This window comes from Plecotus auritus, assembly GCF_963455305.1.
Source record: "Plecotus auritus genome assembly, chromosome: 7".
In the NCBI taxonomy this organism is placed as follows: Eukaryota; Metazoa; Chordata; class Mammalia; order Chiroptera; family Vespertilionidae; genus Plecotus; species Plecotus auritus.
The window spans coordinates 44,989,352-45,012,620 of record NC_137774.1 but is presented as its reverse complement, the minus strand read 5'-3'; the positions used below and the strand labels follow the sequence as shown (position 1 = coordinate 45,012,620).

Here is a 23,269-nt window from a genome sequence, read left to right as displayed (position 1 = left end):
ACCCAGGGTATTGGCTAAGAGATTTATTTTCCCCAGGGGACAAGGCCGTTCATAAAAACAGAGAGATCTGACACTCTCTCCAAAGGAATGGACTTTATTCGAAACAGTGCAGAGGTCAAGTTTAAGGGTGCTCTCTAAAACTATGGAGATTTTGTAAGCAAATAAGAGGATGCTGGTAGTTCATCGTAATTAAAAGCAGTAAGGTAAATCATAGGTCAGCTAGTTCACCAGAGAGGATGGGGGGGCGGGGGTGGTGAGGTGCAGCTAAGAGCTCTCTTGGAGTGAGAACAAAGCTGAAATAACTGGCCTCAAAAATCCCCCCTGCCATCTACCACAGATGAGACAATATTTGCAGTTGGGTCTAACCAAGTCAATTGCCTAATAAAACCAAAGTACACAGTCTTTAGAGTAATATTACAGAATCCAGAATCACCATAATATAACATTAATAATGTACAAGTACAATCCAAAATTACTTTACATACATAGAACTAGGAAAATATGAAGGATTCAAAAGGGAAAAGAAAAATCAACAGAGGTCTATCTTGAGATAAAGGTTGGTATTAGTATAAAAAGACTTAAAACAGCTATTGTAACTATGCTCAATGAGGCAAAGAAAAATACTCTTGCCCTGGCCAGTGTGGCTCAGTTGGTTGAGCATCGTCCAGTGCACCAAAGGTTGCAGGTTCAATTTCCAGTCATGGCACATGCCCAGGTTTCTGGTTCAGTCGCATTCAGGGTGCATGCAGGAGGCAAACAAAGGATGTTTCTCTCTCACATCGATGTTTATCTGCCTCTCCCTTCCTCTCTCTCTGAAATCAATAAAAAAAGATTTTTAAATATATATATATATATATATATATATATATATATATATATATATATATATACTTGAGGCCCAGTGCACAAAATTTGTGCACAGGGGGGTTGTCCCTCAGCCCAGCCTGCACCCCTCTCCAATCTGGGATCCCTCAAGGGATGTCCGACTGCCCGTTTAGGCCCGATCCCACCTAAACGGGCAGTCGGACATCTCTCTCACCATCCAGGACTGCTGGCTCCCAACCGCTCGCCTGCCTGCCTTCCTGATTGCCCCTAACCGCTTCTGCCTGCCAGCCTGATCACCCCCTAACCACTCCCCTGCCAGCCTGTTTGCCCCTAACTGCCCTCCCCTGCAGGCCTGGTCACCCCTAACTGCCCTCCCCTGCAGGCTTGATCGCTCCCAACTGTCCTCCCTTGTAGGCCTGGTCCCTCCCAACTGTCCTCCCCTGCTGGCCATCTTGTGACGGCCATCTTGTGACCACATGGGGGCAGCCATCTTGTGTGTTGGAGTGATGGTCAATTTGCATATTACTCTTTTATTAGATAGGATATATATTTACTGATTTCAGAGAGGAAGGGAAAGGGAGAGAGAGAAATAGAAACATCAATGATGAGAGAGAATCATTGATCAGATGCCTCCTGCTTGCCCCCTGCTGGAAATCCAGCCGGAAACCTAGGCATGTGCCCCTGACTAGAAATCAAACCATGACCTACCTGCTGGTTCATAGGTTGACGCTCAACCATTGAGCCACACTGGCTGGGCAAGAAATATATTTTTAAAATGAGTAAAAAGATATGAAATTTCAACAGAGAAAGAATGAAAGATAAACATGATACACACAGAGTTGATACTATTGTTTGCTGATTCTATATTCAAATTTGCCTTCTTGCCAAAAATGTATTTGTAAGGCCAAAATCAATACTCATGATGCTTTCACGGTCATTTGCCTGACAGGTGGACTGAGGAAAACTCAATCGCCCAATGTACACTTTCAAGCTGAGGTTGAAGAAGGCAACACATAGCCCGGCTGGTGTTGCTCAGTGGTTGAGCGTCGACCAGGAAACAAGAGGTCTCAGGTTTGATTCCTGGTCAGGGAGGGCACATGCCCCAGTTGCGGCTCAATCCCCAGTATTGGGGGTGCAAAAGGCAGCAGATAGATGATGATTCTCTCTCATCATTGATTATTTATTTTATTTTATTTTATTTTTATTGATTTCAGAGAGGAAGGGAAAGGGAGAGAGAGAGAAAAACATCAATGATGAGAGAGAATCATTTGATTAGCTGCCTCCTGCACACCCCCAACTGGGGATTGAGCCCATAACCTGGGCATGTGCCCTTGACCGGAATTGAACCTGGGACCCTTCAGTCCACAGGCTGACACTCTGTCCGCTGAGCCAAACCAGCCAGGGCTCATCATAGATGTTTCTATCTCTCTCTCCCTCTCCCTTCCTCTCTCTGAAATCAATAAAAACATATGTGTATATATTTGTTGTTGTTGTAAATGCTCACCCTGAGGATTTTTTTCCATTGGTTTTTAGAGAGAGTGAAAGGGAATGGAGAAACAGAGAGAGAGAGAAATATTGATGTGAGAGAGACACATTGATTAGTTGCCTCCTGCACACCCTGACTAGGGTCTGGGGTCGAGTCTACAACCAAGGTACGTGCCCTTGACTGGAATCCAACCCAGGTCCCTTCAGTCCTCAGGCCAATGCTCTTATCCACTGAGCCAAACTGACTAGGGCAATAAAAACATATTTTTTAAAAATAAAAATAAATAAAAAGGTCACTGGATAGGCTTAATAGCAGAATATAGATGACAGGAGGAAAAAAATCTCAGTAAACTTGAAGATAGATCAATAGAAATTATATGAAGAAGAGAAAAAGTGGGGGAGGAGATTGAATGAATAAGAGCCTCAGGCATAGGGCAAAGTAAAAATATCTAGCCCATGTTATTGACTGCCAGGAGAGGAAACAATGGGGCAGAAAAAAATATTTTAAAGAATAATGGCCCTGGTTGGTGTGGCTCAGTGGTTGAGGTTTATCCCATGCACCGAACGGTCGCCGGTCTGATTCCCAGTCAGGGAACATACCCAGGTTTTGAGTTTGATCCCCAGTGTTTGGGAGGCAACCAATCAATGTTTCTCTCTCACATCAATGTTTCTCTCTCACATCAATGTTTCTCTCTCTCTCTCTCTCTCTCTCTCTCTCCCTCTCCCTTCCTTTCTCTCTCTGAAATCAATAAAAACATTTAAAAAAAGAAAACTATCGTAAAAAAAGAATTATGACAAAAGACATAAATTTACAAAATCAAAAATCTCAGGGAAACCCAAATAGGATAAATAAGAGAACTATACCTCGGTATATCAAAGTCAAACTATTGAAAAGCAAAGACAGCCCTAGCCGGTTGGCTCAGTAGATAAAGTGTCAGCCAGTGGACTGAAGGGTCCTGGGTTCAATTCTGGTCAAGAGCACGTACCTTGGTTGCAGGTCCCCTGGCCCTAGTTGGGGTGCGTGCAGGAGGCAACCAATTGATGTGTCTCTCTCACATCCGTGCTTCTCTCTGTCTCTCCCTCTCCTTCCACTCTTTCTAAAAAAAATCAATGGAAAAATATCCTGGAGGACTAACAACAACAACAAAAAAAGCAAAGATTAAAAAAAAAAAATCTGGAAAGCAACCAGAGAAAAGTAACACAAGGCTGCAAACTTATCAGAAACTACGAAGGCCAGGAGATTAGTAGGACATCTTGAAAGTGCCAAAAGAACAATATACCTGTCACAGCAGAATCCTACTGGTATATACAGTGACGCTATCCTTCAGAAGTGAAGGAGAAAACTGCCATCATTTGTCACCAGCCGCACTGCTCTATGAGAAATGCTGAAGGAAGTTCTTTAGGCTGAAGGGAAATGATACCAGAGGGAAAAACCAGACTTTCAGAAAGGAAAGAGAGCATAGAAAATGCTAAATAGCTAAGCAAATATAAAAGACTATTTTCCTAGTACTTAAAAAAAAATCCACAATGTATGTGTTTACAGCTAAAAAGCTAATGAATACCCTAGCCCAGTGGTCGGCAAACTCATTAGTCAACAGAGCCAAATATCAACAGTACAACGATTGAAATTTCTTTTGGGAGCCAAATTTTTTAAACTTAAACTTCTTCTAATGCAACTTCTTCAAAATAGACTCGCCCAGGCCATGGTAGTTTGTGAAAGAGTCACACTCAAGGGGCCAAAGAGCCTCATGTGACTCGCGAGCCGCAGTTTGCCGATCACGGCCCTAGCCGATTTGGCTCAGTGGATGGAGTGTTTGCCTGCAGACTGAAAGATCCTAGGTTCTATTCCGGTCAAGGGCACATGCCCAGGTTGTGGGCTAGATCCTCAGTGGGGAGCGTACAGGAGGCAACTGATCAATGATTCTCATTATTGATGCTTCTATCTCTCTTTCCCTCTCCCTTCCACTCTGAAATCAATATAAATATAAATATATATATATATATATTAAATATATTTTAGTGATTTTTTACAGAGAGGAAGGGAGAGGAACAGAGAGTTAAAAACATCGGATGAGAGAGAAATATCAATCAGCTGCCTCCTGCACACCCCCTACTGGGGATGAGTCCGCAACCAAGGTACATGCCCTTGACTGGAATCGAACCTGGGACCCTCAGTCCGCAGGCTGATGCTCTCTATCCACTGAGCCAAACCAGTTAGGGCTATAAATATATTTAAAAAAAATAAATAAAAAGCTAATAAAACCATTAAAAGAATAGCAAAATAAACCCCAAAGAAATTAGAAAGTCAGGAAACAATATAGCTAAGAACAGAAATTAATTAAGATTCAAACATTTAATACAATCAATAAAGCCAAAAGTTCCATTTAAAAGTAAAAAAGTGATGCCTGTGGCCGGGGGATGGGGGGCGGGGAACAGGGCGGGGGAGAGGGTCAATGGGAGGAAAAACACAGGGGACGTCTGTAATATTTTCAACAATAAAGATAAAGTTTTTAAAAAGTGAAAAAGTGACAACCCTATGGCAAGATGGCTCCAGAACAAATAACCAATACAGAAGCCTGGCTGGTGGTGGCTTGATCCCCAGTAGAGGGCGTGCAGGAGGCAGCCGATCAATGAGTCTCTCCCACCATTGATGTTTCTATCACTCTCTCCCTCTCCCTTCCTTTCTCTGAAGTCAATAAAAACATAAATATATACATATTAAACAATACAGGAGACAAAATGCTGACGAAACTCCAGAAATGGCAGACATTGAACGAGTCATAAAAATAAGATATTATGAATATCTTTATTTGAAAATAAGTTTCTATGAAAATACTATTTACTAAAACTAAGTCAAGGAGAAATAGGAAACATGATTAGTCCTATAATTAATTAAGGGATTGAGTCAGTACATAACTATCTCCCTACAAAGAAAACATCTAGCATCTTGCTCTGACCAGTTCAGGTGAGTGCTGCCAAATATTTGGAGGATAATCCCATACTTTGAAAAAAACAAACAAACAGAAAATGAGGGAATAATCTCAAACACTTTTGAGGCTAGCAAACCCCTAGAGAAAAAACATTTCATAAAATTTAATATTAATTCACAGTAAGATAAGAGTACTTCCCTAACTTGGTAAAAGTTTATTTAAAAACTGTAGTGCCCGGCTGGGTGGCTCATTTGGCTGCAGCATTGTCTTGTACACCAAAAGGTTGAGGATTTGATCTCTGGTTGAGGATCAAACACTCAACCTTTGATGAAATATCTGGAATTATGTTTGCTAACTGCCAATATTAGTTCCTTGGTGATGGAACTGGAGATTTTTTTTTCTGTATGGGAGGCAACCCATCGATGTCTCTCTCTCTCCCTCTCTCAGAAAAAAAAAAAAAATCAATGGAAAACATATCCTTGGGTGAGGATTAACAACAACAAAGGAACATCACCAAGAAACCTCTAGGGAAGAGAGAAGTCCATGCTATGGCAGGAGCATATAAGGGGCACCAAGATTCAATTTCTTAAAAGGGGTGGGAGTATACACGTGTTCTATTTTATTCTCTTTTATTTATTTATTTTTATTTTTATTTTAATATATTTTATTGATTTTTTACAGAGAGGAAGGGAGAGAGATAGAGAGTTAGAAACATGGATGAGAGAGAAACATCCATCAGCTGCCTCCTGCACACCTCCTACTGGGGATGTGCCCGCAACCAAGGTACATGCCCTTGACCGGAATCGAACCCGGGACCTTTCCGTCCACAGGCCGACGCTCCATCCACTGAGCCAAACCGGTTTCGGCTATTTTATTCTCTTTTAAAGCACATAAAGTTAAAAAAAGAAAACACAAAAAGGGGGAATGCAAGAATACTGTAATCAATCTGTACTATCTAATGTTTCATTGTTTTAAAAAAAAATAACCTGACATTGCCAACAGTTTTCATAATATTGTGTTTTTTTAAATATTTTTATTGATATTTTACAGAGAGGAAGGGAGAGGGATAGAGAGCTAGAAACATCGATGAGAGAGAAACATCGATCAGCTGCCTCCTGCACACCTCCCACTGGGGATGTGCCCACAACCAAGGTACGTGCCCTTGACCGGAATTGAACCCGGGACCCTTCAGTCTGCAGGCCAACGCTCTATCCACTGAGCCAAACCGGTTTCGGCAATATTGTTTTTTTTAATGTTAGAGGGACTTTTAGGAATATTTCTTATGGCAATTAGTGTTTAGTCCAGCATATTTATGTTTCACTTAACTTTACTTATAAAAAATTATTGAATCTATTAAATAATTGAAGGTATAGACTGAATGTTTTTCAGAAATTATGTTGAATCTTAATCCTGACTGTGATGGTGGGGGTTTTTTGTTGTTGTTTTTTTTAATGTTTGGAAACCACTGCATTTAAAAATATATATATTTATTGACTTCAGAGAAGGGAGAGGGAGAGAGAGAAATATCAATGATGAGAGAGGATCATTGATGGGCTGCCTCCTGCACACCCCATTGGGAACTGAGCCCGCAACCCAGGCTTGTGCCCTCAACCAGGCACGGGCCCTTGCTGACGCTCTATCCGCTGAGCCAAATTGGCGAGGGCACAATGTGATGGTATTTGGATGTCAGGATTTGGGAGGTGCTTAGGTCATGAGGGTAGAGTCAGTCCTCATAAATAGAACTGTGTCCTTATAAAAGAAACCCCGAGTGCTCCTTTGCCCCTTCTGCTATGTGAGGACACAGTGAGTAGATGGCCGTCTATGAACCAGAAAGCACTCTCACCAGGCGCCCAATCTGCCAGCACCTTTATCTTGGACTTCCCAGCTTCCAGAACTGTGAAAAATAAATGTATGTTTATAAGCCAGTCAGTCCATGATATGTTACAGCAGCGCAAATGACAGTGTGTAAATATTCCCATTTTTATTAAACAATTTCGATCTAACTTTCTATCATCCTATAAATGTCTGGAATTACGTTAGTTAACCGCCAATATTAGTTTCTTGGTGATGGGGCTTGAGATTTTTTTCTTTTTATAGTACTTAGAGATCTTTTATAATAAACATATATGCTTTTTATAAAACAGCATTTCTTCCACAACTTAAGATCTAAATTAAATATAGCAAAATGTTATTATCTGTAATCTTGGTGGTAAATTAATAGATCTTGGCCATATCACTTTCTATTCTTTGAAATATGATTAAGCTCTAAAGAATAAAGGGACACATAAGTTGCCAGTTCGTTACTAGTTGGGGTGCTTACAAGAGACAACCGGGGGAGAAACCAAGATGGCGGCATAGGTAAACACCTAAACTGCTGCCTCGCACAACAATTTCAAAACTACAACTAAAAGACAGAACGGACACCATCCAGAACCACAGGAAAGCTGGCTGAGTGAAAATTCTACAACTAGAAGGAAAGAGAAAAGCTCACAGAGAATTGGAGATACAGCAAAGGGTCTTTGTGTGCGCAGAGAGGAAGGGCGGCTGAGAGCCTGGCTGACTTTCTCTGGCGGAAGGGGGAAGGAAGCCCCCGACCGCACTGAACCCCAGTTCTGACTGCACTGAACCCCAGTTCCGGGCGAGCCCCTGGGGACCCACGCTCTTACGGGGGGAGTCTGGACTCTCGGGTGGAGACTCGGGAGCTGGGGAAGGCAGAAGTCTGAAGGCACGCGTGTGCCAGTGCGCACAAAGGCTGCAGAGGTTGCCACAGGCTTTCCCTAGTGGAAGGGAGTCAGAGGCTCCTGACTGCACTGAGCCCCAGTTCTGACTGCACTGGACCCCAGTTCCAGGTGAGCCCCTGGGGACCCACGCTCTTGTGGGGGGAATCTGGACTCTCGGGCGGAGACTCGGGAGCCGGGGAAGGCGGAGGACTGAAGGCGCGCGCATGCCAGTGCGCACAAAGGCTGCGGAGGTTGCCACAGGCTTTCCCTAGTGGAAGGGAGTCAGAGGCTCCTGACTGTACTGAGCCCCAGTTCTGACTGCAGTGAACCCCAGTTCCAGGCGAGCCCCTGGGGACCCACGCTCTTGTGGGGGGAGTCTGGACTCTCGGGCGGAGACTCGGGAGCCGGGGAAGGCAGAGGTCTGAAGGCGCGCACGTGCGCGCAAGGGCAAGGCTGACGAGAAGCCAAGACTGAGACTCCACCCCATCCAAACTGAGCACAGAGGCTATTGCAATTTGGCAAGTCTAATCCTATAAGGCTGTCTCCAGCACCGAACTTCTCCCAGCATAGACACAGCTGATCCTTACAGCCAACTGGCCTGGAGGTCAATTCTTCCCAGTGATACCAACAACAATCAAGACTTAATTACAACAAGGCTGTACACACAGTCCACAAAGGGGTGCACCAAGAGTGTCCACCTCAGGTTAACTGGGGAGGCAGACCCACTGGGCCATATTGGAAACCTAGCACACGAATCTACCTTACCAACTCAGGGAAGCAGTGAAAATGCGGCGTCAAAGAATCAGATCACAAACGAAAGAAATGGAGGAAAACAAACGACTGGATATAGAATTCAAAACCACGGTTATAAGGCTTTTCAAGAATATCCTAGAAAAGGCCGATAAATATAACGAGACCCTCGAAGATATGAAAAAGGACCAACTAGAAATTAAACATACACTGACTGAAATAAAAAATATTATACAGAGACCCAAAAACAGACTAGAGGAACACAAAAATCAAGTCAAAGATTTGAAATACAAAGAAGCAAAAAACACTCAACCGACAAAGCAAAAAGCAAAAAAAAAAAAATCCAAAAAGTTGAAGATAGTGTAAGAAGACTCTGGGACAACTTCAAGCGTACCAACATCAGAATTATGGGGGTGCCAGAAGAAGAGAGAGAGCAAGATACTGAAAACCTATTGGAAGAAATAATGACAGAAAACTTCCCCCACCTGGTGAAAGAAATAGACTTACAAGTCCAGGAAGCGCACAGAACCCCAAACAAAAGGAATCCAAAGAGGACCACACCAAGACACATCATAATTAAAATGCCAAGAGCAAAAGACAAAGAGAGAATCTTAAAAGCAGCAAGAGAAAAACAGTTACCTACAAGGGAGCACCCATACGACTGTCAGCTGATTTCTCAACAGAAACTATGCAGGCCAGATGGGAGTGGCAAGAAATTTTCAATGTGATGAATAGCAAGAACCTACAACCAAGATTACTCTACCCAGCAAAGCTATCATTCAGAATTGAAGGGCAGATTAAGAGCTTCACAGATAAGAAAAAGCTAAAGGAGTTCATCACCACCAAACCAGTATTATATGAAATGCTGAAAGGTATTCTTAAAGAAGAGGAAGAAGAAAAAAGTGAAGATAAAAATTATGAACAACAAATACATATCAACAAGTGAACCTAAAAATCAAGTGAATTAAAAACCTGAGGAACAGAATAATCTGGTGAATATAATAGAATCAGGGGCATAGAAAGGGAGTGGACTGATAATTCTCAGGGGGAAAAGGGTATGGGGGGTTCATGAAGAGACTGGACAAAAATCATATACCTATGGATGAGGACAGTGGGGGGGAGGTAAGGGCAGAAGGTGGGGTGGGAACTGGGTGGAGGGGAGCTATGGGGGGAAAAAGGAGAAACAATTGTAATAATCTGAATAAAGATTTATTTAAAAATAAAATAAAAATTAAAAAAAAGAGACAACCGGTCTATGTTTCTCTCTCTCCCATCCTCTCTCTCTGAAATCAATAAACACATCCTCAAAACCAGGAGAGAAAAAAATTGTCCTAACATGTCACCTTTCATTGTAATTACATCTTGAAAGTTATTCAATAAAGAAGGAAAAACCAGGGGAGGGGGAGACACTACAAAAACATATCCTCAGGTGAGGATTAGAACTAATTAATTTAAAATATCTCACCCCAGCTGGTTTTGCTCAGTGGGTAGTGTTGGCCTGTAGACTTAAGGGTCCTAGGTTCGAGTCCAGTCAAAGGCACATGCCCAGGTTGCAGGCTTGACCCCCAGTAGGGGGTGTGCAGGAGGCAGCTGATCAATGAGTCTCTCTCATCATTGATGTTTCTTCTCTCTCCCTCTCCCTTCCTCTCTGAAATCAATAAAAATATATTTAAAAATAAAATATCTCAAGTAAACCAGAAATAACTTGCAGATATAGAAAGCTGTTATCTACATTAAGGTGCTAATAAAAGAAATTATGCAATGGCCAACTGAAAACAGCAAATTAGCCCCAAATCCTTTAACTCCAGTTTTAAAACGTATTACATTATTTTTAATCTTCTCATTGTCAGTTTGAGGACAAAACAAAAACTGGTTAGAAATGACTTGAGAAACATGTAAAAAAAATACCAAAAGAAAACCTACCTCCTGGTGGTCGTGTTAAGTGTGATAACTTTTCTTCTCCTGTACCACATCTTCCTATACTTTTCCACATTATCTACATACATAAAAGGCTAATAAGCAAAGTGTCCCTGCAGGAGTTCGACCATGAGTTCTATTGCTCACTATGATGTGGGCTGACTACCGGGGGGCGGCGCAGAACGAAGGGAGGCCCCCCCGCCAGCAGCCGGAAGTATCAGCCCAGATCACCAGCCAGGCCTAAGGACCCTACCTGTGCAAGAATTTCATGCACTGGGCCTCTAGTATATTATAATCATGAAAACAGGTTAAAAAGCCATTATATTCAATATTGCTTTAATGTGGGACAAGTGCTGTATCTGTTTGATGACAGATATGTAACACTGCCTGGGACACAGTAGGTGTTTGTTCAATAGGTGAAATGTACTACCTGCTCTCATGTTCCTGCTTCCCCACCCCCCTAACCCCCTCCACCCCCCCATTAACAGGAAGCACCTGAAACACTAAATGGCATAGCAGCCCAGGCAGGAAGCAGGAGCCTGAGTATGCTTGCTTAGCAATAAGCACTCAATATACATGCTTTTGGTCAAAATTAGTAAACTTTATTTAAATTCCAAAAAAATAATACACAGAAAGGCAGCTTTAGCTTTGTTCTTGAGGATCAGATGTAACGACCCAGAGCAGGAACTACCCCTAAGAAGTTAAAATACCCTTTACCCCCAATCAAGCCACAGGCAAGGAGGGATCCTCAATTTGGGGACAGACTTGGGTGGGTGGGGTAGGAAGAACACCACAGTCAGGTGAGTGGGTTCTGAGACAGCACAAGCGGAGAACAAGACCAAAGCTCCACTGGAAACAGGACCAAACTTCAATGGGGAACACAAGGAGCTATGTACAAAGGAGCCAGGCTGGCGGCTTGCACCCCATGAGGAAGGTAAGAGGACCGCCCTTCACCCTAGCCAGCTGCTGCTGCGCCCTGCTCATCCTCAGTTCTCCTCATCACTGTCATCTGGGCTGATGGCTGGGCTGGTGAGACTATAGGTGGGGCTGGTAGGCGAGTAGCCAGGGGAAGTGGGCGAGTAGGTAGAGCCTTTGGGGGAGGTGGGCGAATAGGTGGGGCTGGTAGGCGAGTACTTGGGGGAGGTGGGGGAGTAAGTGGGGCTAGTAGGTGAGTACTTGGGGGAGGTTGGGGTGTAGACTGGAGAGGTCGGTGAGTAAGTAGGAGATGTTGGTGAGTATTTTGGGGTGGTGGGCGAATAGGTGGGGCTGGTAGGAGAATACTTGGGAGAGGTGGGCGAATACTTCGGGCTGGTAGGTGAGTACTTGGGAGAGGTTGGGGTGTACTCTGGTGAGCTGGGACTGTAAGAAGGGCTGGTTGGGGTGTACTTCGGTGAGGTAGGGCTGTAGCTGGGAGAACTGGGACTGTAGCTGGGTGAGCTTGGGGTATAGGTTGGAGACTGTGGTGTGTACCGTGGACTTGAAGGGGAGTAGCTTGGTGAGGTCGGGGAGTAGCTGGGTGAAGTTGGAGAGTAGCTTGGAGAGGTTGGGCTGTAGTTAGGGCTTGTTGGTGTGTAGTTGGGACTAGTAGGTGAGTAACTGGGCGATGTTGGGCTATAGCTGGGTGATGTCGGGGTGTAATTGGGACTGGTTGGAGAATAGTTAGGGCTGGTGGGTGAATAACTTGGGGAAGTGGGTGAGTAACTTGGTGATGTCGGAGAATAACTCGGAGAAGTTGGCGAGTAGCTAGGAGAGGTGGGAGAATAGCTGGGTGATGTTGGCGAGTAACTGGGAGAAGTTGGCGAGTAGCTGGGAGAGGTTGGTGAGTAGCTGGGAGAGGTTGGTGAGTAGCTAGGTGATGTAGGCGAGTAGCTTGGGGAAGTTGGAGAATAGCTGGGAGAGGTGGGAGAATAACTGGGAGAGGTCGGGGAGTAGCTGGGAGAAGTCGGGGAGTAGCTGGGAGAAGTCGGGGAGTAGCTGGGTGATGTGGGACTGTAGTTGGGACTGGTTGGAGAATAGGATGGAGAGGTAGGGGAGTAGGAGGGTGAAGTGGGAGAGTAAGAAGGACTCTGGGGTGTGTAGCCCCCAGGGGAGCGGGGCTCGTAGGCAGGCGACGTTGGTGAGTAGCTGGGAGACATGGCACCACCTGTAGGAAAGAAGCCGAAAGGAGTTATGTGATAGACACTAGCCCCAAAGGAAAGATCAGGGAGAAATAAACTTGGCACTGAGAAGACAGGGACAGCTCACCTGGTGACGGGATGTACGGGCTTGAGGGGCCTGGGGAGCCTGGGGAGCCAGGTGTGGGAGACCAGGCAGGGGAGTAACCTGGGCTGAAGCCACTGGCATCTGAAGCAGCACTGGGAGAGAAGCCGGCTGCCCCTGGAGTCATTCCACTCCCTGCAAGGGAGAGAAACGTTATGTTAAAACCAGAGCTGGAGTCTGTGTACAGTTGGCTCTCCATCTCAGAGCAAGTTGGAGAGCTGTCTGGGAGGCGTGAGGCAAGGGAAGTAAATCTGTCTAGTTCAGGAGGAATGTCATAAATCCACATGGCCTCAGCCCGCAAGTCATATTTTCTGGCTTTACAGAAATAAAGTTAACATATTCAACTTCAGAGCTGGAGTCTAACACCCTCCCCAGAGCTCCATGGCCTCCAGTGTTCCAACCTGGTGACCCTTCACGAGCCCTCCAATCCACCGAAAGAGCTCTCTCCCGGGCTGGGGCACTCACCAACACTGGGAGACCAGGCGCCGTAGGCTGGGGTTGCACCCTGGTTCCAGGGCGTCATGGCTGGAGAAATTCCTCCCATGGGACTGGGTGCTGAGCCGAAGAACATGCCGGTGGCTGCAAAAGGCACACAGTGACATGAATAACAGCCACCCTCCCATCCAGGGCCTGCCTCTCCTTCAAAGGCCCAGCCAGGTTCTGTGAGCTGAGACCCTCATACTCACGTCCGGCAGCCCCCAAGCCGGGGATATTGGTGGGGATCTCCATGCCGTACTTGCACTTCTCTGCATCAAGGAGGAGGTCAAAACAGCCAGTGCCAGCAGGAGCTAGCTGGCCCAGCATGATGTTCTCAGACACCCCCTTCATGGGGTCGCTCTCTCCATGCGCAGCTGCTTCCATAAGCACATCCACCTGAACAGCCGGAAGGGGGTCAGGCCCCATTAGACCCTCCATGCAGTGCTCCAGGGCCGCTCCACCACCGGATGGCACACCCACCACACAGGGAGGACAGCACCAGCGCCCAGCACCTGCTCACTTGGTGGATGCCCTTCTTCCCACGGCACTCCCTCCTCCCACCTGCTCAGCAGTTCTGCCTTTACCGTTTCCTCAAAGGAGCATTTCATGAGCGGTCCAGTATCTTGGCGGTTGACTCCGTGTCGCGTGATGGCCATCAAGTGGCCACGACAGGTCATGGTATCACACAAGAGAGCCAAATGACGGTAATTAACGTAGGAGCCATCAAAGGAGATGACATGGTACAGCTCCCGCTCCAGGGCCTTCCGCACGGCTTCAATGCCCAACACCTGGAGTGGGGGTTGGGGGAAGGGTCAAGGCAAAGTAGCTCTGCTCCCAGCTCCTACCATCACACAGAACCAGAGGGGCAGCCAGTGAAGCCCAGAGTCAAAAGTGGATGCAGGCGTAAAGACACTGACCAATGAAAGCCCGCGAGGGGAAAACACAGAATGCACCTGTTGCCAAGAGACCCCAGGGACGGGGCCTTGAGCCAGAGACCCAGGACAGACTGCTGGCACTGGGGCCGAAGGCTCACCGTAAAGATCTCCACTATGTCATTGGATGTGGTGCGCACAGGGTCCACGTCCTTCTCACTCAGCACCCGCATCAGGCTCACACCGTCCGTCTCCAGAATCCACTCCTGCAGGGCCTTGAATTCCCCGTCCTCGGTGATAATGATCTTCTTCTTATTGTCTGTCTGTGGCAAGTGCATGTACACCTGGAGGGGCAAAGAATGGGTTCAGGTTGGGTGGGGCAGGGGGTGGGAGGGAGAGAAGTGGGAGGTGCAAGGGCTGCTGGGGAGGGAATGGCAGACCTTGCTGATCTGCTCGATACCCTGCAGGGTCATATCTGTCAGCATGTTGGACTCAATGCAGCGCAGAAAAACATCATCATCCATCTTGTCCACCACCTCTTCCTCCTGCAACAAGAGTGAGGTGAGCTCCTGGAATCTTCCCAGGCTCACCTCAAATTCTAGCCTCCTTAGGGACCTAACGGTCAAGTCAGGCCCAGACTCTACCCCTTCCGTTCCAGTGAGATTATCTGTTCTCCAACAGTTCCACAGTAAGTTCTGATTTTTCATTATTAAAGCACCAGGCAGCACCCACACCTGCCGAACAAGGAGCTACGCCCAAGTATGAAGCCATTAGTCAAACACTTTCTTGGGTCTTGTTACACCTGCTCTCACACCACTCTTCCTAGGACACAGCAATTCCTACTGTCCAACCTGCCCCCAACTCTACCCCCTGCCCGCATGCGGGAGCGTCAGGGGAGGAGAGAGCCGATGACAGGGCTCTGACCCCACTCCAACGCTACCTGCTTTAGCTATGTGACTACTACTTCAGATTGCAAAGACTTTTGATGCTAAAAGTTTTGAAAATCATTGCTAACCACAATTACGCATTCCTACATTAGGTGGTGTGACTGGCACCTCAATGTTGCTTTCATTGTAACTTCTTTGGTCATGAACAAGATTTAATGATTTCTTATATCTGACATATCAAGTTCCTCTTGGGTCCCATTTACCTCCTGCATCTTGTTTTCATCACTGTTCATGATGCGGATACGGAGGACCAGCTTCTCTGCATTATCATCGTTAAAGATGCAATTCAAGTCATCGCCAAAACCTGGTGGGAGAAGTCATGAGAAAGATCACACCTATTGGACTTGCTTCCCAGTCACTGTTCATCTGCAGCTCTCTCCTTACAGGGTGCTCTTTTGGCTCCCCCCTCCTTCTCACAGAACCCTTTGGAAAGAGGGAGGGGAAACACTGAGAAGGAAAAGGGGATGGAGAGGGGAACTGGAAGAGAGATGCCTTGGGGACCAGAACCAGTGCATGGCAAGTGGTGAGGGTAGGTGGCTTGTTGGAGACTAGAGTGCAGTGACACGACAGAAGGGGATCTCAGGCTAAACTGAGCTAGGATGGCCCTCCCCGCCTTACCAGCATTGATCTTTTCAGCAATCTGCTCCATGGTCAGCTTCCGGTCAGTCATGTGCTTCCGGTCCAGCTCCACCCGCAAAAGCCAGGGGGAGATTCGGGCCACATCAAAGTCAGGCATCTCATAGTAGACATTCACCCATTCCTGATCCTCTGCCACCACTGTGCTCTGAGGATTGGGGTCATAGTAGATGGCTGTGTTGGCAGTCACCTTCCTCAACGTTGTATGTTCCAGGCGGCACAGAATGTCCTGGGAAGAAAGAGGGATTCATGACAGTGTTTGGGTAGCTCCGAAGGCCTCTTCAAACCCTCCTGTAGAGAGAATCCCAAACTTTCTATTCAAGAGAAAGAGTTCCCCTCCCTTTCCTCCTGCCGGGAAGCCCATCCCCTCAAGTCGTACCTTGGCTCTCTCAGCATCTCGCGCAGACTGGCCCAGCAGGAAGACAGTAAGTGAGGGTGTCTTTGGCTTCTTGGAAATGTTGATGAGCTCCTTAAGTCGGGGCACACCCAGTGTCACATTCTTGGCTGACACACCAGCATAGTGAAAAGTGTTCAGGGTCATCTGGGTTGCAGGTTCTCCAAGGGACTGTGCAGCCAGAGCTCCCACCATTTCCCCAGGATGGGCCTAGAGTAAAAGCTAGCATCAGAAACAGCCCTCCCTTTTGGTGAATGAAGGTGAGATGCAGTCAGGGCTGAAACTATCTTCTTCTTAAAGGACATGGGACAGAGGCATTTGGAAAATGCAAAGACTTGAAAAGGTACCATATAAGCTAAATCCCAAATCTCTAAAAGTATGCTAAACTTACAGGGTAAATATTCATTTGGTAATAGTCTTCTAAATGAGTTGCTCCCCAATGTATTATTTTAACTGAGATATAATCATATTCAATAAAATATAACCTTTTAATTGGAATCATACAGTATATAGCCTTTTCAGACAAGCTTCTTTCACTTAGTCATTATGGATTTAAGGTTCATTACTTGCCTTTTTATGGCTTGATAGCCTATCACTTTTTATCATGAAATAATATTCCCTTGTATGGCCATACCAATTTCGTTTATCCATTCATTAATGGAAGAACATTTAGGTTGTTTCTACTGCTTTGGCTATTATGAATAATGCTACTATAAACATTTGTGTACAGATTTTTATGTGGAAATACACTTTCAATTCTCTCGGGTATATTCCTGGGAATGGAATTGCTGTGTCGTATCGTAACTGTACATTTAAACTTTATTTAAAAATATGTTTTATTGATTTTAGAGAGCAAGGGAAAAAGAAACATGGATGTGAGGGAAAAACACCAATCAGCTGCCTCCTGCATGCCCCCTACTGGGGATGGAGCCCACAGCTCGGGCATGTGCCCTGACCAGAAATCAAACCAGCAGCCTCTCGGTGCACGGAGGACAAGCCACTCCAGCCAGGGCTGTATGTTTAAACTTTTGAGGAACTTCCATGTGTTCCAAAGCAGTTGCACCATTCTCTCCAGCATTATGTGAGTTCGAGTTCCAATTTCTCCATGTTCTGGCCAACACTTGTCTCTTTATATTTTATTTTAGTCATTCCAGTGGGATGATTTGCATTTCCCTGATGGCTAATAATAAAGCATTTTTTGGTGTGCTTACTGATCATTTATGGGAAAACATTTATTCAAATCCTTTGACATTTTTTTCCTTTTGCTGCTGACTTGTAATAGTCCTCTGCATGGCCCTTAAATCAGATATATGATTTGCACATATTTCCTCCCATTCTGTGTGTTGTCTTTTTTACTTTTTTTTAAAAAAGAGAAACTTTATTATTATTATTATTTTGTTGTTGTTAATCCCCACCCAAGGATATTTTTCCATTGACTTTTAGAGAGTGTCTTATCGGTTGGTTGCCTCCCACATGCGCCCCAACCCAGGGCCGAGGATGGAGCTGGCAACCAAGGTATGTGCCCCCTTGACTGGAATGGACCCGAGGACCGTTCAGTCTGCAGGCCGACGCTCTATCCACTGAGCCAACCCGGCTAGGGCTTTTTTACTTTCTTGATGATGTCCTCTGAATCACAGAGGTTTTTAATTTTGGTGAATTCCAATTTATATATTTTTGTTGCTGCTGTTCATGCTTTTGGTAGCATACCTAGAATCCATTGCCTAATCTAATATCATATTTACTCCAGTATTTTCTTCTAAGAGGTTTATAGTTTTAGACCCTATATCTAGGTCTTTATTATATTTTGAGATAATTTTTTTATATGGTGTGAGGTAAGGGTTCAACTTCTGTTGCATGCAGTTATCCAGTTGTTTTAGCACTATTTCTTGAAAAGACTCTTTCCCCATTTAAATGACTTGACACCCTTGTCAAAAACCAATGACCACAGTTCTGGCCAGTTGTGGCTCAGTTGGTTTGTAGTGTCATTCCATGCACCAAAAAGTGGCAGGTTAGAGAAACCAAGATGGTGGCATAGGTAAACACCTAAACTGCTGCCTCGCACAACAATTTCAAAACTACAACTAAAAGACAAAACGGACATCATCCAGAACCACAGGAAGGCTGACTGAATGGAAATTCTACAACTAGAAGGAAAGAGAAAAGCACACTGAGACTCAAAGGAGCTGCAGGAGGCAGAGGTACTGAGATGCGCGTGCAGAGAGGACTGGCAACTGAGTGCGCAGCTGGTTTTCTCAAGCGGGAGGGAGACAAAAGCTCCTGACTGCGCTGAACTCCAGTTCCAGGCGAGACTCTGGGGATCCAGACTCATACAGGGTGAAACTGGACTGTCAGGAAAGAGAAAAGCACACTGAGACTCAGAGGAACTGCAGAAGGCAGAAGTACCCAGGCACATGTGTGGAGAGGGCAGGCAACTGAGTACACGGCTGGCTTTCTCAACCGGGAGGGAGACAAAAGCTCCCGACTGCACTGAACTCCAGTTCCAGGCGAGACTCTGGGGACTCAGACTCATTCGGGGAGAAACTGGACTGTCTGGCAGCGGGCAGAACTCGAGGGTGGCTTTCTCAGAGGTGCTTGCAGCGATTACCACAGGACACTGAGACACAGGGGCCTATTAGGGCAGGGCTGATGGGAAACCAATGCTGTCTGCTCCGCCCTGAGAGTCCGCCCCATCCAAGCTGAGCACAGAGGCTTTTTGTAAGTCTTGTCTCATAAGGGTGCCTCAAGCACCGAAGTTCTCCCAGCATAGACACAGCTGATCCTCACAGCCAACTGGCCTGGAGGTCAATTCCTCCCAGTGATACCAACAACAATCAAGGCTTAACTACAAGACTGTGCACACAGCCCACAAAGGGGTGCACTAAGAGTGTCCACCTCAGGTAACTGGGGAGGCTGAGCCACTGGGCCCTAGAGGACACCTACCACACAAAGCCACTCTATCAACTCAGGGAAGCAACCAAAATGCGGAGACAAAGAAACAGATCACAAATGAAAGAAATGGAGGAAAGCAAATGACTGGATATAGAGTTCAAAACCATGGTTATAAGGTTTTTCAAGAATATTCTAGAAAAGGCCGATAAATTTAGCGAGACCCTCGAAGATATGAAAAAGGACCAACTAGAAATTAAGCATACACTGACTGAAATAAAAAATATTATACAGAGACCCAAAAACAGACTAGAGGAACACAAAAATCAAGTCAAAGATTTGAAATACAAAGAAGCAAAAAATACTCAACCGGAAAAGCAAAAAGAAAAAAGAACCCAAAAATTTGAAGATAGTGTAAGGAGCCTCTGGGACAACTTCAAGCGTACCAACATCTGAATTATGGGGTTGCCAGAGAAGAGAGAGAGCAAGATACTGAAAACCTATTTGAAGAAATAAGGACCGAAAACTTCCCCCACCAAAGAAATAGACTTACAAGTCCAAGAAGCGCAGAGAACCCCAAACAAAAGGAATCCAAAGAGGACCACACCAAGACACATCATAATTAAAATGCCAAGAGCAAAAGACAAAGAGAGAATCTTAAAAGCAGCAAGAGAAAAACAGTTACCTACAAGGGAGCACCCATACAACTGTCAGCTGATTTCTCAACAGAAACTATGCAGGCCAGACAGGAGTGGCAAGAAATATTCTAAGTGATGAATAGCAAGAACCTACAACCAAGATTACTCTACCCAGCAAGGCTATCATTCAGAATTGAAGGTCAGATAAAGAGCTTCACAGATAAGAAAAAGCTAAAGGAGTTCATCAACACCAAACCAGTATTATATGAAATGCTGAAAGGTATTCTTTAAGAAGAGGAAGAAGAAGAAAAAAGGTAAAGATAAAAATTATGAACAACAAATACATCAACAAGTGAATCTAAAAATCAAGTGAATAAAAAAATCTGATGAACAGAATAAACTGGTGAATATAACAGAATCAGGGGCATAGAAAGGGAGTGGACTGACAATTCTTGGGGAGAAAGGGGTGTGAGGGGTGTGGGAAGAGACTGGACAAAAATCGTACACCTATGGATGAGGACAGTGGGGAGGGGTAAGGGCAGAAGGTGGGGTGGGAACCGAGTGGAGTGGAGCTATGGGGGAAAAAAGGAACAACTGTAATAATCTGAACAATAAAGATTTGTTTAAAAAAAAAAAAGTGGCAGGTTTGCTCCAGCCCAGGGGTGGGCAAACTTTTTGACTCGAGGGCCACAATGGGTTCTTAAACTGGACCGGAGGGCCGGAACAAAAGCATGGATGGAGTGTTTGTGTGAACTAATATAAATTCAAAGTAAAGGAGCGGAGGGGAGAGCAAGAGAACCGGATAGAACAGCCGGATCCGGCCCGCGGGCCGTCGTTTGCCCAAGGCTGCTCTAGCCGGTTTGGCTCAGTGGATAGAGTACTGGCCTGCAAACTGAAGGGTCCCAGGTTTGATTCAGGTCAAGGGTACATGCCTGGGTTGCAGGCTCGATCCCCAGTAGGGGGCATGCAGGGGACAGCCAATCAATGATTCTCTCTCATCATTGATATTTCTACCTCTCTCTCCCTCTCCCTTCCTCTCTGAAATCAATAAAAATATGTATTTTAAAAAGTGGCAGGTTTGACTCCCTGTCAGGACACATACCCAGGTTGTGGGTTCAATCCCCGGTTGGGGCTAGTGTAGGAGGCAACTAATCGATGTTTCTCTCTCACACTGATGTTTCTCCTCCCACCTCTCTCTCAAAAAAAAAAAAAAAAAAAAAAATTTTAAATCTGTAAAATTTATTTTAAAAAACCAAGCAATCATAAACGTGTTTATTTCAAGACTCTCCATTCTCTTCAACTGCTCTATACACTGAGTGGCCAGATTATTATGATCTCTGAACGCATAATAATCTGGCTATTCAGTGTATATACTATGTAATAAAAGGCTAATATGCAAATTGTCCCCTCAACCAAGAGTCCAACCAGCAGGCCGGCTGGCCAACCGCCCATGTCCCCTCCCCCTGGCCAGGCTGGCTGGACCCCAACCATGCACGAATTCATGCACTGGGCTTCTAATACACACACACACACACACACACACACACACACACACACACACACACAGAGTGGCCAGATTATTATTTTTTTTATGTATTTTATTGATTTTTTACAGAGAGAAAGGGAGAGGGATAGAGAGTTAGAAACATCAATGAGAGAGAAACATCGATCAGCCGCCTCCTGAACACCTCCTACTGGGGATATGCCCGCAACCAAGGTACATGTCCCTGACTGGAATCGAACCTGGGACCTTTCAGTCCGCAGGCCGACGCTCTATCCACTGAGCTAAACCAGCCAGGGCTGAGTGGCCAGATTATTATGTGTTCAGAGATCATAATAACCTGTCCACTCAGTGTATATGTATCTTTATGACAGTAGCATACTGTTGTGATTACTGTAGCTTTATAATAAGTTTTACTAGTAAAATCAGGAAGAATGAGTCCCCCAACCTTGTTCTTATTCAAAATTGTTCTGGGGTATTATGTATGGGTCCCTTTACATTTCTGCATGAATTAGAAGATCAGCTTATACATTTCTGCAAAAAAGGCAGCTAGAATTTGATATGGAATTTATAGATCGGTTTGAGTATTATTGCCATTTAACAATATCAAGTTTTCTAATCCATGAACATGAAGTATCTTCCCATTTAAATGTCTTCTTTAATTTCTTTCAACCATGTTTTGCAGTATTTCCTAATGAATTTTAATTATTTAATTTATGAAACTAGATTTAGATCAAATGAATTATAAAGCATGCCTATAATCACAATACTTCTCTCCTTCAATTAACCTATAAAATCCTTAAAGATAGTGATGATATATTTCAGTACCTATAAATCTCTTTTCCTGCAATTCTGACCCTTAAGACTGCTAAGGAATAAAGATATAAAACCTCAAACAACCCTAACCGGTTTGGCTCAGTTGATAAAGCATCGGCCTGCAGACTGAAGGGTCCCAGGTTCGATTCCAATCAAGGGCATATACCTTGGTTTCGGGCACATCCCCAGTAGGGAGTGTGCAAGAGGCAGCTGATTGATGTTTCTCTCTCAGCGATGTTTCTAACTCTCTATCCCTCTCCCTTCCTCTCTGTAAAAAAAATCAATAAAATATATTAAAATAACAAAACAAAACCTCAAACACAGGACTTGGCACACAGCAGACTCACAATGAATGAGAGTTATTATTAGGTGTCTGTGGGCAGAAGTGGGCTGTTCTCAAGAACCCAGAGAGGTCAAAGGAGAAAAACAAGGCTGAGGTGAGATGATAATACTCACAATGGCTTGGTTGAACTTGGACTCAATCTCTCCAAGCAGCCAGTCAAAGGCCTCTCCACTGAGCCGAAATTCCTCAGCCATGCGGCGGGAGCACAGCGTGGATCGAAGGTGAATGTTGAAGAGCAGTGTGGCGTTTTCCTGGGCCTGCCGGCTCAGTGGGTCATCCCCATTCACAATCACTAGCTTCTTGCTCAATTCTTTGACACCTGGGGACCAAATGAGGGATGAAGAGTTTGTAGACCATGGTCCAGCAGACTCTTGAGCGCTATTCTTGCCTAGAGGCCTCAAAGCAGGTACTCACCCTCTACCACCTTGATGGGGTGCAGGTCCGAGGGAAGGCGAGGGTTGATATGGAAGATTTTCTGAGCATTCCAGATCATGCGCAGCAGGTTACAGGGGAGGACAACCTGAGGCAGGAGCGAAGGGAGGAAGGATTACAAGTTGGGGACAGCCACACAGGGAACACTTCTCCAGCTCAGCCCTTCCTGTCCACACGCACCTTGCTGTCCCCAGTTGGGAAGATGACCCTGAGCACCTCCCGATCCTCACGCATCCTTTCAAATTCCCGCTCCAGCTCATTCTGAATGTGTGCATTGCTCAGCACGTCCTTCACCAGATCCTCCTGCAGAGTACGCCGCAGGGCCCTCTCATTGGTATAATCAAAGCGGAACCTGCAGATGACAGGGCGTGGTGTCTAAGACCAGGTGGGTTCTGGGGCCTGATCTCTGCAAAGGAGCACTGTGAGGCTCCCAAAGGTGCA

The 23,269-nt window shown here is 45.3% G+C and overlaps 1 protein-coding gene across 2 annotated transcripts in view; it reads right to left on the bottom strand.

The window, feature by feature from the left end:
- Positions 1-11,213: 11,213 nt before the first annotated feature.
- POLR2A (RNA polymerase II subunit A) overlaps positions 11,214-23,269 on the bottom strand; it is a 28,163-nt gene continuing 16,107 nt past the window's right edge. For both annotated transcript variants that reach the window (XM_080679508.1, XM_080679509.1), the window contains 13 exons: positions 23,009-23,180; positions 22,811-22,916; positions 22,510-22,715; positions 16,198-16,422; positions 15,801-16,047; positions 15,386-15,486; positions 14,676-14,780; positions 14,397-14,579; positions 13,948-14,151; positions 13,573-13,759; positions 13,352-13,465; positions 12,872-13,021; positions 11,214-12,770 (listed from right to left, as the gene is read on the bottom strand). In XM_080679508.1, coding sequence (XP_080535634.1) covers positions 11,614-12,770; positions 12,872-13,021; positions 13,352-13,465; positions 13,573-13,759; positions 13,948-14,151; positions 14,397-14,579; positions 14,676-14,780; positions 15,386-15,486; positions 15,801-16,047; positions 16,198-16,422; positions 22,510-22,715; positions 22,811-22,916; positions 23,009-23,180 — 3,157 coding nt within the window. In that variant the 3' untranslated portion in view covers positions 11,214-11,613. The remainder of the gene's footprint in view (positions 12,771-12,871; positions 13,022-13,351; positions 13,466-13,572; positions 13,760-13,947; positions 14,152-14,396; positions 14,580-14,675; positions 14,781-15,385; positions 15,487-15,800; positions 16,048-16,197; positions 16,423-22,509; positions 22,716-22,810; positions 22,917-23,008; positions 23,181-23,269) is intronic.